Source organism: Ricinus communis, chromosome 5 (assembly GCF_019578655.1).
Source record: "Ricinus communis isolate WT05 ecotype wild-type chromosome 5, ASM1957865v1, whole genome shotgun sequence".
NCBI classification, from domain to species: Eukaryota; Viridiplantae; Streptophyta; class Magnoliopsida; order Malpighiales; family Euphorbiaceae; genus Ricinus; species Ricinus communis.
Genome location: NC_063260.1, coordinates 31,551,510 through 31,563,934, shown reverse-complemented (window position 1 = coordinate 31,563,934; position 12,425 = coordinate 31,551,510). Strand labels below are relative to the sequence as shown.

General features: G+C 33.9%; 2 protein-coding genes across 3 annotated transcripts; both read right to left on the bottom strand.

The window, feature by feature from the left end:
* Positions 1 to 81: 81 nt before the first annotated feature.
* LOC8284185 (glucan endo-1,3-beta-glucosidase 1) lies at positions 82 to 3,436 on the bottom strand. Its single transcript, XM_002518422.4, has 4 exons — positions 2,751 to 3,436; positions 1,347 to 2,660; positions 538 to 565; positions 82 to 300 (listed from the first exon to the last, which is right to left on the bottom strand). The coding sequence occupies exons 1-4, from the start codon at positions 2,827 to 2,829 to the stop codon at positions 120 to 122; spliced, it is 1,602 nt and encodes a 533-aa protein (XP_002518468.1). The 5' UTR covers positions 2,830 to 3,436; the 3' UTR covers positions 82 to 119.
* A 2,641-nt stretch (positions 3,437 to 6,077) lies between these two features.
* Positions 6,078 to 8,651, bottom strand: LOC8284186 (5'-adenylylsulfate reductase 3, chloroplastic). 2 transcript variants are annotated; one of them, XM_015718786.3, is made up of 4 exons: positions 8,456 to 8,651; positions 8,191 to 8,367; positions 7,964 to 8,090; positions 6,078 to 7,536 (listed from the first exon to the last, which is right to left on the bottom strand). In XM_015718786.3, the coding sequence occupies exons 1-4, from the start codon at positions 8,541 to 8,543 to the stop codon at positions 6,492 to 6,494; spliced, it is 1,437 nt and encodes a 478-aa protein (XP_015574272.1). In that variant the 5' UTR covers positions 8,544 to 8,651; the 3' UTR covers positions 6,078 to 6,491. The 2 variants fall into 2 exon arrangements, with proteins under 2 accessions (XP_015574272.1, XP_002518469.1); XM_002518423.4 differs by having other exon boundaries at positions 8,191 to 8,346.
* Between the last annotated feature and the right edge of the window lie 3,774 nt (positions 8,652 to 12,425).

Genomic DNA, 12,425 nt, shown 5'->3' with positions numbered 1-12,425 from the left:
AAAATACTACACAGCAAATAATGAGTTGAACACTTGGAAATAATAATAATAATAATAATAATAATAACAACAACAACAATATACCTCAAAAAAATTGTTTTTATTTTGGCACCTCAACACTAGTAGTTTACAAAAGGAATGTATAACAAAATAGAGAATATTACAGCCAAGAAATTGCTTAAACCCTTATCAATTATGATTGTCCTACTGCTTCTGAAGATGATTAGTCTTGAACTATCTGTTGCGCCACTTGATATGGTTGTGTTCATTACTGTCCTTGTTTTATTGCTTATTTTCTTACTGCACCCAGAAATTAAGACCATAATGTTTAGTAGAAACAAAAAAAAAAATGCAAGTTCTGCAGCCCTACTTTAAGTAATGCTTTGCTTTGACAACTATGCAGACAAAAAGGAACATGAAGAAACCAAAAAGAAAAGAAAAGAAAGAAGGGTTAATTGTCATGCATTAGTCAAACAATTGGGCTACCGGAACCAAAAGTATAGAAAAAATATATATATATATTGCAGAATCTCTTACCTTCCTGGAAATATACAGCTACTGTGACCTGCATACATTATCAACAAGGAGATAGAGGTGCATTAGATTTTGCAAAATAATCTTAAACTTAATAGAGGGTGAAATAAAAGATAAAACAGAAGGACCCCATTTTGCCCAAGGGAACTTTCAGTGGATACAAGGCAATAATTGAAGCTGCCTGCAACAATTTATGATAAGGTCATTTCTAAGGAGATTTTACACATGAACATGAAGTGACGGCATTGTCTTGGCTTAATGGGCCTCCCCTTAATATCAGTGTCAAAATGGAGTCATCTTGTTTTTTCTACTTCAACCAGAGATGTTTATTCCATGCCCTTGCTACACTCCAATGGCTCAAGCAAACCATGTGCCTATGTCAGGTAGGAATTACACTTCTTTGTCCTCATGAGTAAGCACTGAGGACCATGATTGGAGGATGCCATTATTCCCTTTAGTGGTGTAGGATTAGGAAAGCTAAACTTTTAACCTTATCACCCTCAAGGCATCTTCCACGATTTAAGAGCCTCAAGGCACTTGATAGATGCATAATTACAATAATTAAAAAATATATGTATTTCCTTTACCACTCATGTCCTGCTTTTGAACTTGGCCAAAATGCATTATGGATGTGAAACTAGCACCCATAACGTAAGCCAGAACAGTCATCTCAAAATTCTTCCCTTTTATTTTTCTTAACTCGCTACTAAATCCTCAATTTCATTGAAACCCAGTGTAAGATAAACACCTTACTTATCAATCAAAAAGCTAAAGAAACAAATAAATAAAAGCAAATGAATAAAATAACTTACTTGGGTCAGTGGTGGTGATCATGGCCACACCCTTGAAATCACAAGATCCAGGAGCCTTCCCTTCCTTCTGGTAATAGCTATCAAATGCATAAGAAGCATGGTTCTTCACATTGTTAGGCTGGTAACAACCCTCCCCTGGCTGAATCTCACTGCAATTAGCCCTTCCTGGTCCACATGCCCAGTCCAATGCTGCCTGCAATGTTCTCGAATCAACACCATCCATTGCAATACAATATGTTTGGTTTGTTGTATCATTAGCCAAAAAGGTCCCACTTCCATAAACATGAAGCAAATAAACTGGTGTTGAATTTCCATAGAACAATCCCCAATTTGCTTCTGATACTGGCGGTGACCTCAAGTCCTCATTGAACAATTCGTATATATATACACTGGAAGTGATTTCTGGATGAAAAGGAGTCCCACTACGATCAAGAACATGCTTAATCAGATTAGAATTGTACGTGTCTGCATTGTCAATAGTAGCATAAGGCTCTTTTGAGTCACCCTTTGAAGGCCACCCAGTCTCAGTAACAAGAACCACAACATCAGTAACATTCAAATTCTTCATAGAAAAATAAGCAGCATCAATCATAGCATCAAGCACGTTAGTGTAATGCAACAAAGTATTAGGATCAACCATTTCTTTAGATGGTGTCAAGGGCTTAAACAAAGAATTATCAAGAGGCACCACTCCTTTGTTTTGCATAAACACATAATATGGATAAAGATTCATCATCAATGGGGACCCGGTTTTTGATAAAAATTGAAGCAGAGGAAGCATTACTGAACTCCAACTCTGATTAAAGAAAGACTGAGAAGGTGGAAATGGATCGAGAATTATAGAAGCAGCATGTGGAGTAGAAATCTTGATTTGGGTATGCAAATTTGCAGCAACTAAAGCACTATAAAGTGACTCAATAGCAGGCATAAGCAAAGGAGCTGAAGAGGGTACAGTTGTTAACACCTCATCACCAACAGCAATTGAAGTAATTAAAGTCTCTGGATAGTATGCAGCAACATTTCGATCAATCCAAGAGGCTGCTGTGGTATTGGAGGAGCCAATAGCAAGAAGCTGATTATTAGGGACACTAATCATGATCCGGATCTTGGTTTTAGCCAATGCTTTGAGTATATCAGGATTAGCATCATATAGGCGAATGTGAGTGATCTTTTGAACTAGCAGAAAAGAAACAAGTGATGTTGCTGACAAGAGATCGGACACATCGGTGCCTATGTTAAGACCCACAAATGGCTCACTGTCCTGGTCTTGCTTTTGCTGCTTAATTTGTGCCAATGCTAGTCCTGATGATTTAGCTGCAAATTTGTAGAAAACATGTCAGAATGAGAGCTTTTGGTTTCTTGATATAGTTAGTTCAAAAAGTTCACTAATTTCCATGAATATACCTTGTGATAACTTGAAAACTGCAACGGACAGGACAAAGATAATGTTGAAGATGAGAACACTGAACTTAGAGTTTGCCATAATTGAAGAGGAACTCGAGCTTTACTTCTTCATCCTCCGGTTCTGGTTCAGCTACAGATTCTTGCATTATCTTCTGGGGTTAGTTTTTCAATTTTTTAAAATTCTTTACCAGAATTTCTTGGTGGGTTTGATTTGGGCTTTTCTTGTTGATTGGAGAGATCTAACACTCTACAGTGTCAAGAACAAAGAAGACATCAATGAATCGATCCAAAAGAACCAGTTGGTTTGGTAGTAGAGTGTGGCTCGTTCATGGTTTCTAAAAAGCCCTTTCCTTCACAATGATGTATCTAGCTACCGCCAGACATGTAAATTGTCAAAACTGACCTTGTGGACCGACAGTTACTTTTTTGTATGCTGTTCTATTCCATGTGGCCTTTGGAAACAAAAGGGTTGTAAACTAGAGAACTTTATGGTAACTTCACCTACATTGACTTGGCTTTTTCTGCACCTTTGATGATCAAGAGGTTCTTCGAGTCACAATCTCACAGCCTGGCAATGCATTTCCGGACAGAGAGAGACGTTAACTATTGCATTTTTCAAATAAGTTTTCCCCATCATTCCCGTTTTGGACATCTGAGAATTAGCAAGCTAAAATTCTTTACATTTCAACTTCCTCTCCCTATCAGTTTGGTTGTAATTTCTTTAGAATTCATTTGGGTTTATGATTGTTTTTCCATCAAGCTTTGTTTCTTTTTTAATAACCGGTTAGGGAGATTTATTAGTGGGTCTGAGCAATCTTAAGTTTTCAACTTGAGGTCAAAATATTACCACGTCTTCTAGATAGAGCTTCAATAAGTTTTTAGGTACTAATTTTAACAGAAAATGGAAACATTTTTTGAAAAAGAAAAAAAAATGGGAGGCAGAATAAAAGCACCAGTCACAAGTTACAATTACAGCACTGTTTGCTCCAGTGTATCAGCCAAAAAGAGACAGGCAGAGTAGCCCCAGGCCAGCGCCATAATCAGCAGACTTGGTCACGAGCAAAACAGAAAACAACAACAACAACAACTGCATCCCATTCACGTGTGGGTCACCATCCTTTTCTTATATGTTTGTTTTTTCCTGCTTTATTTATTGACCCATTTGGAACCTTGACATTCTTCGTTGATCGCTGATTATTCCCCAAAACTTAACCTAAAAAATAAAATCCATCAAGGCTTTTTAGCTGACTATCCTTCCATGCGAATATTTCATTGCTGTAATAGCCATTAGGCTTCTATGACGATTCTAATTAGTTGTAGCCTAATAATGATGATTATTGCTTACAAAGTTCATGTCAACCAGAAAAGAGAATAAAAGAAATAAGATGGGTAATGATCTGCTTATTTGTAAAAGGTCTCAACTTTCATTAAAGCAAAAGATATAAAAAGTTGAGAACTTTTTATATACTTTTTTTCAAGTAGAATTTAAAATGTTGTTTAACCACCAAAGGAGTTGTTGATGAACTAGAAAATGTACAAAGAAATTCGATTAAACAATAAATAGAGAGAGTGTGAATATATGCATAATGATACATGCCCTGTTCATGGACAAACGGCCATGAAAGTAGCTGTTTTGATTGCTTAAGACAATTAAAAAAAAAGATGCTTTTCAGAACCCATAAAGAAACATTAGATTCCCAAAAATTTGCGAAACAGGAATCCTAGGAAAGCTCAGTTTCCTTGGCTGTGCGTAATATGTAAAATAGCAGTAGTCTTTTTAACTTTTACCCACACCTTGGGGCCTTGCCATACGGGATCAAGATTCTTTTTAAACTCGCATTGCCAACATGAAGGCACATATCATCTGTTTCTTAATCCATGTTGATTGTCAAAACATACAAGGCTAAACAGGGAAGGGAGAGATAAATAAAACGTGATAAAATTAATATATATATATATATATATATATATATACGAAAGAAACTCTACTTTAAGAACTAGAAATGCTGTTCAACAATCTGGTACGGTTGCTCAACTGTCTGAAAGAAATCCAAAGTTTGCCAGATTTGTAAGGGGACGCAAGAGGCATAATATATGCCCATTCTGATTCAAGCAGAGTCATTATTAGTCTATTTTTTTAGAAGAAGAGAAATGGTGTTAGACACCATGTGTAGTGTAAAAGGTTGTTGGTTGAATCCTAACAACGTGTTAGTGTTAGTCCTACAAATACGAAATTAGAATCCGAGGAGAGAGTTCAGCTCCTTTCTTTTGATAAAAAAGCGAAAGAAAGATTAATGAATTCTTTATTTAGAACTTGAGTGATAGAATACAATGGAACGAAGAAAGAGCCCATGGGCTCCAAAAGAGGCAGTGGGTTCCTTTAAATACTTATCATATTATTCTATTCCATGCCAATGCCATGGTAATTGTTGCCAGTCTGCCATTGTCTTTCACATTTCAGTTCATCCCAACTATACCTCTAACGTTTCCATGTGCCCCAACTCTGTCAACGGAGAAGCGGTCCCCCGCTAATAATTTTCACCTCGCACGTTAATAATACTAAAAACCCTGAAGTTGGAAGAGGCCAAACTATAGAAATTGAATCAATAACTGTCCTGTGATTTCTGATTTTGAATTTGATTGTTAAGCTCAACTTCTCATATACCAATTTTGAAACTTCGATTTTTACGTTCAAGAGGATAATGTTTTTTTTTTTTTTCACTTCATTGAATTTTATTATTTTTCTATTAAAATTTGAATGCGATTTTTTCAAAATCAATAGACTTGAACTTATTAGTTTATTGAAGCTTAAGTAACGCGTTCAACATCCGTTAATTTTATAGAAATTTACTTAATAACACCTGATCGTGTTGGGATGCTTACGAGTTTTAATTTAATCGTTAAGCTCGATTCAAGTTGAGTTTTGTGCTCACAAGTCTAATCGCCTCAATTTGATTATTTATCTGTTAAAATTTGAATGTCATTCTTCAAAATCAATAGACACGAAGTCATTCCCCTAATCAAGCTTAAATAATCTTTAAATAACACGTTAACATCTGTTAATTCTATAGCATTTAAATTATTTAGTTTTTACATTTACATTAATTAAATAATTTGTTAACTGTCATTCTGCACATAGAGTCATATTATGACATTATATAATGAGAGAATAATTTTGGAAAACATAAATGTAATTATACAGATTCAGATAATGTAAAAAGTTAAATTTGAGTTAATTAATTATTTGAATAGCCGAGATCGACTCGACTAATCTCAACTTATTGTTCTAATCAATCTCAAAGTAAATATGAGCAATGAGAAAGGATATGAAAAAATTCACGGCTGAAAGCTAAGATGACGACCGTATTGGTTCATAATTGGGACAACAATGTTCAATAACAACTCTACTTCTCATTTCCACATACAGATCACTCTAAGAACCAAAATCAAAATTCTAGCCTGAAGAAGACAAAAACGACTCTTACAACTTGGAACATACAAAAAAAAAAAAAAAAAAAAAGGGAGAAGTATGTACCGACACTATACAAGAAGACCGAGGTAGATTATATTTCCATGGCTGGAAGTAGCAAACAATGAAGTTATGCTTGAGGTCGAGACTTTTGCTGCCTCCTCCATTATTTCCCTTGTCCTAGTGAGGTCACCCTGGACCTCATGAATCTTCCGACTTCTGTGTTCAAGTAAATTCAACCGCCTATAACTCGATTAATGTTTTGGTTTCCATCACCTTAGAGCATTGACGAAAGTCATCAATGAATCTACATCCCTTTTCTCAGAGGGGTACTTGATAGGTTTAGAGGAGTGCCTAGGGAATAATAGTATTGTAGGAAAGCTTCCTAGCTGCAATTCTTTCTTGGCAAACTCCTTTTCATCACCATCTGCCCTGAATTTCCCCACCTTCACTCCGCTTCCTGCCAACTTATCAGCCAATTCAAGATAGGATTCTTCCATTCCCTTGCAGAATTGGCACCATGGAGCATATAGAACAACTATCCACGGCTCCTTCCTGTTCTCTAATTTCAACAAGTTCTCAATTCCAGTCCTGCTCAACTTTACCAAACTTTGGGAGTTGAAAATATCAGCAACTGCAGCAGATCCATTTGAATGGGCAGCTCCATTTCCGTTGCCATTATGTTGGGCAACATCATCCTGTTTTAAATTTCCTTTGTGAAGGCCGCATTCCTTAGCTCTAGCATCCTCCCACCACCATCTTCCCTCTCTCTCATGTTGGCCTGGAAGAACAGGCTTTGTGCAAGGCTCGCAGCCAATAGAGATGTACCCTTGAGCATGCAATGAATTCACAGGCACCTCCATGGCTCGAAGGAACTTCCATACATCCTCGCCATCAACATTTGCCATTGGATTCCACTTGATCAGACTGCCAGCCCCGCCGTCCAATCCTTCAAAAACTGGGTCAACCTGGACAACAGGAATTTCAGACCTAGTGCCCGGGGACTGATCTTTCCTTTGGCCAGTGATCCAGGCACGTAGACCCTTAAGAGCTCTCCTCAAAGGTCTCACCTTCCTCACACGGCAGCACTCCTGGTGCCCATCCTCGTAGAAAGAGAATAGCCCCTTGCTCCTTACCAATGCTTGAACTTCAACAGCATCAGGAAACATGTACTCAATTCGGATGCCATAGTGCTTCTCAACTGTGTCAAAGAACCTATATGTTTCAGGGTTCAACCTCCCAGTGTCCAGACTGAACACCCTAAAGGGTCTACCAGTCAGCTTTGCATACTCGATCAAAGCAATATCCTCAGCACCACTGCCAAGAGATCAATACTTGTTATTAAGATTTGAACATTTCAACTAAATATCTTGCACAAGCGTAGAATTCTAGAACACATGACGGACCATCCAATTTCAGTAATACCTCGTATCATAATATGGAAGCCACATGTACATCACTTCTAATGATTTTATTCTCATTCTACCATCTATTTGTCTGCTAGCTAAGTAATTTCTTCTAGTTTTACTTATGGCCTGCAAATAAAATCCCTTTTTCCAAATATTGCTAAACGAAACCACTACAGTTTAATAAAGGGACATTCTTTACAATGCAATGGCACAATTTAAAATTATTCTTCTATAAGTGAATATCAGGAATATTCACCGCAATAGTTGGAAATTCTATAATTTGAGATAAAAAGACAGCCACAAACAAATTAAAAAGAAAAATAAACCATTATTACCTGAAAGCAATAGCGATATCATTGCCAAATTTCTCCAGTGCTTTATCCATAATCTCCAAAGGAGAAGACTTTTCAAGTTCCTTAGCCAACTGCTCAAAATCCTCCACCTCTATTTTCTCCGCCAACTCTGCAAAAGTTAATAACAATTAATTAAATTAAATAAATGAAACGCTGCGTTTGACTTTTTAATTCAAACATTTTTAAGGAAAAAAAAAAACGAAACTCACCAGGCTCAGCAATAGTTGCAGCCAGAGGTACAATTGAGTCATTCCTCTTAGACTCCGCGCTTACTGGCTTCACTGGCGACCGCCGTGTAGACAAATTAACCGCCACCGCCACCGCCGACGAGCGATCCAACGACCGAAAAGAACCGAATTGTGGAGCTGAAAACCAAAAACCCATTACTAAAAAAAGCTTTAAAGTTTTGAAATCAAAAACAAAACTTTCATTCTAAATTTGAAGAAAAAAAGAAAAGAAAAGAAAAGGTCTTACCTTTGAACTCGGAGGAAGAAGTTGAACGAGAAAAATTGGTAGCAGAAATCGTAGATGCAGAAGAAGAAGATGTAACACTGAAAGCCATTGTTGAGATTAGGTTTTGATTTCTCCTTCAAAGGGAACCCAAGATTTGGTTGTTTTTTTTTTTTTTTTTTCCTTTTCTGTTATAATTCAAGTCGATTGAGAAAAGCGATTAAAGGAGTGTGTTAAATAAGGACCGAAGAACTCGCGCTCTATTTGGTTCAATGAACCTGGACGATATTTGGTATAGTGTGGGTTCCATACGCTATATCTGACGTGGATGGTGGTGATTGGGTAAGCGTTTTATGGACTCATTGCTTTCGTCACGTGCAGAGAGGAAGCCTATTTCCTCGCGCAGTCCAATTTCTCTATTTCTTACGAGGCGCGCCGTCTCCTTTATAATTTCTAAAGCATTCAATTTTATTTTTTAAATTAAGTTAACTCTTTAAATGGAAAATGGGTGTTATAATTTATTTTAAAAAAGTCTAGTTTATATAATTTTTTATCATGAAAAGAAATAGTGTTTGGTTGACGTTGCAAATAGTCAAGGAAGTCAATCAATTCTATCCGAGTATGAATTAAGATAAACTTAAACTGAAAATTTAAAATCTAGAAAATTCCTAGAAAAAAATTAAATTTATCTTTATATATATTTAAATATTAACATTTAAAATTTTTAATGTGAGTGTTTAATTTTTTATATATAAATTTTTTATTTTAATATGTGTATTAATTCTGACACATATAATTTTATAATTTTTTATTAATTTATTAATTAATAAATTATATTCTTAATTAAATATTTATTCTAATCTTAAAAAATAATATTAATTTTTTAATTAGATAATTACTTATATTTTAAAAATAATATATTCATTATATTTTAATATTATATTAAGTAATAAATTGATTTTTAATTAGATAATAATTCTAATTATAAAAAATAATCTTTAGATATTGTATCAACTAATAAATTAATTTTTAATTCTAAAAAAATTAATATCAATTATATTGGTAGTATTAATTTATATAAATATTTTAGAAATAATTTTCATATTATTGCATTAATAAAACTTAAAAATTTAAAAATATTTAAGTTTGCTATTATTTTTTAAAATATTATAAATTAATATTAAATATATATGTCAAATTGTATCTATAAATTTAATTTTATAATCAAAATAATAATAATGACCATACAACAACGTAGGGCTAAACAACTAGTAATTAATAAAATTTGTGCTTAAATAGGGTATAATTATTATATGTTAATTATGGACTCAAAATGAAAGTGGAGAAAAATAAATTATGCAGTATTTATTAAAAAAAAAAAAAAGATAAAAGATGCGTTAACCAAAACTGGAGATGAAGAAGACATGACTGAAACAGAGATACAGTGGAATTTTAGAATTGAAAGATGGGATGATCTTAGCCAAGCTCCATAGCTAAAAGAAACTCATGTCCAGGAGAAAATAAACTATGTATATATATATAATAGATATTAGAGGTAATGGCTGTAATGAATCAAGTGTTTTAGGCCTTTCATTGTCTGTATGTGGAGGAGCCGTTTGTGAAGGGTAAAATAAGCGATTCATGTGGACCAACAAATAGCAGTTGTAATTGAATCAGAATAATGCCAAAGAACAAGAACATCAAGGTGCGGACCTTCCTGGTAGATTGTGATTTAATTTATTAGGCCTAAGAACTTTCTCGATTCAGGTGGTCAGGAAAAATCTTTCATTTTTATATTCAGCAAAGTGTAATATCAGTTTATTTACGGTGACAAATTGGTATATATTAAAGGATGTGAGTGGGGATTATTCAACCATTTTTTGTGTACCTTTGTTGAAACTACAAAGACTGCTGTGTTGGCTTTCTGATGCTGACAGAGAAAGGTTCATTGTAAGAATCTTAGGCCACTACAAAATCACACCGTAAAATGCAAATACTAGAAAGTCATGGCATTCACAGAAATCGAAGGCAGGGATACCAACCACGGCCATTAGTCAATTTACGATTATCACTTAAATTTATTGATTAATTAAAAATGAGTGTGCGTGCGGTCCTTCTTCGTTAAGTGGCTCGCGTAGCACAAAAGGCAAAAGTAAGGCCACCCCACTCAAATGTCCAAAGAATCTATCGGTATCGTCTCAAAATAAAAATAAATATTCCTCGTCCTTTCATGCTTACAAAACAATATTGCATCTTTTCCTTTTCTATTAATATAATTTGTTATTTTCTCTCCAAACATGAGATGCAAATGCAATTCTTTGTACACGTATTTAGAGTTTGTTCATTAATTTAAACCATCAACATGTAAGGAAATAATTATTTATATTATATATATTTTATAGCTTTTTATAAATAAAAATATATTATAAACAGAATTTTCCAAATAAATAATTAATTATTAAAATTAATTCCTACAACAATTTTTCAGGGAAATTAAAAGAAAAAAAAAAAAAAAAAAAAAAAGCAATGGCTCATCGGAGTTATTATTTTTATAGCGGAGTGCATCGTTTCGAAATGAAATAGGAAAATAAAATAACAAAAAACTCTCTGCCTCTTGGGGTTGGAAAGGGTCAGAGTTTGTTAAAAATAATGAGATCCGGAGGGACCATGATTTTTGAACAGTGCATACAGTCGTCACAAAGTCTTTCCGTTCCCTTTAACCTTTTATTTTTTAGACCTTTTTCTTGCTCTGGCGGATTCGTTAATAGCTTTCTAATCCAAATTGAGTTTTGTCTTGAACTAATGACTCGCATTCACAGACTACGTGACAAGTACATTTATGCGGTTAAGCTTCCTTCTATTTTTTTTTTTTAATTAGTTTATTTTTACAGAAATTAATCATGGCATAAATTTTTAAAATCTAATATAACAAAATCCTTTTTATTATAGTGAGAGCGTAATTATTCAATCTCTTTATTTAGTATTATAAACTCTAAATTATATATAAAAAATACTGTATAATAAATAATTGATTTTGTCTAAAAAATAAGCTTATCAAATGACATATATATATTTGATAATAATTCTGATCATTTAATCAATTTAGATTATAATTTTTAATATAATCTGATAGATATTTAAATTTATTTTTTAATATTTTATAATTTAATATATTTATGTGTATTGCATAAAATATGTAAATATTATTAGAAATTTTTTAAATATATAATAAGACTAAATAAAAATTTAAAATATTTAACTATTAAATATCTATTTAAATTATGTCTATAGGAAGAGAGAGAATTTCGGTGATGAGAGAGTAGCAGCAGTACCAACATGGAGGCGATCGAGCTTACTGGGCCGGCATAAAAAGGGTTAAAGGTTTCAAGAATGAAGTCCCTCTAATGGGCCGACCATTTTTTATGAGAAGGATATTGTGAGTCCATAGCCACCAGATACAGGTAAGGCCGGCCGAAGGAAGACTGAAGACTGAAATCCACAGGAGTCGAGAAAAGTTCTCCACTATTTTCCTTTTTTAAAGTTTTTTCGCACGTGATAAATATTTTTATAGGGTTAGGTTAAGGTACACACCTTCCCAGAAGGAAGGAATCTTCCAAGTGTGTGGCTAATATCCACAACGTTTTTACTACCAAATAATTGCTCCAGGAAATAGATAATAATACAGTAATGGACAATTTTAGAGTTTATATTTTGTATGCCATTATTAATCCTGCATTTTTATTATTATTATTATTATTAGTATTTCTTGGCCTAAAATATAATGACACTGCTTTTTATTCACATCCTGTATATTTTTAAAAGGCAATTTCTTTTCTTAAAAAAAGGAAAAAAAATTCATAATATGCTAACAACAACAGTATAAAAGGGTTTGACTTGCAGACAGACTAACAGAAGGTCAAACAGTCTGCCAAACAGCAACATAATCCAAAGAAAAAGCTATTATTAACAGCTACAATTACATTCCTCTTAACAC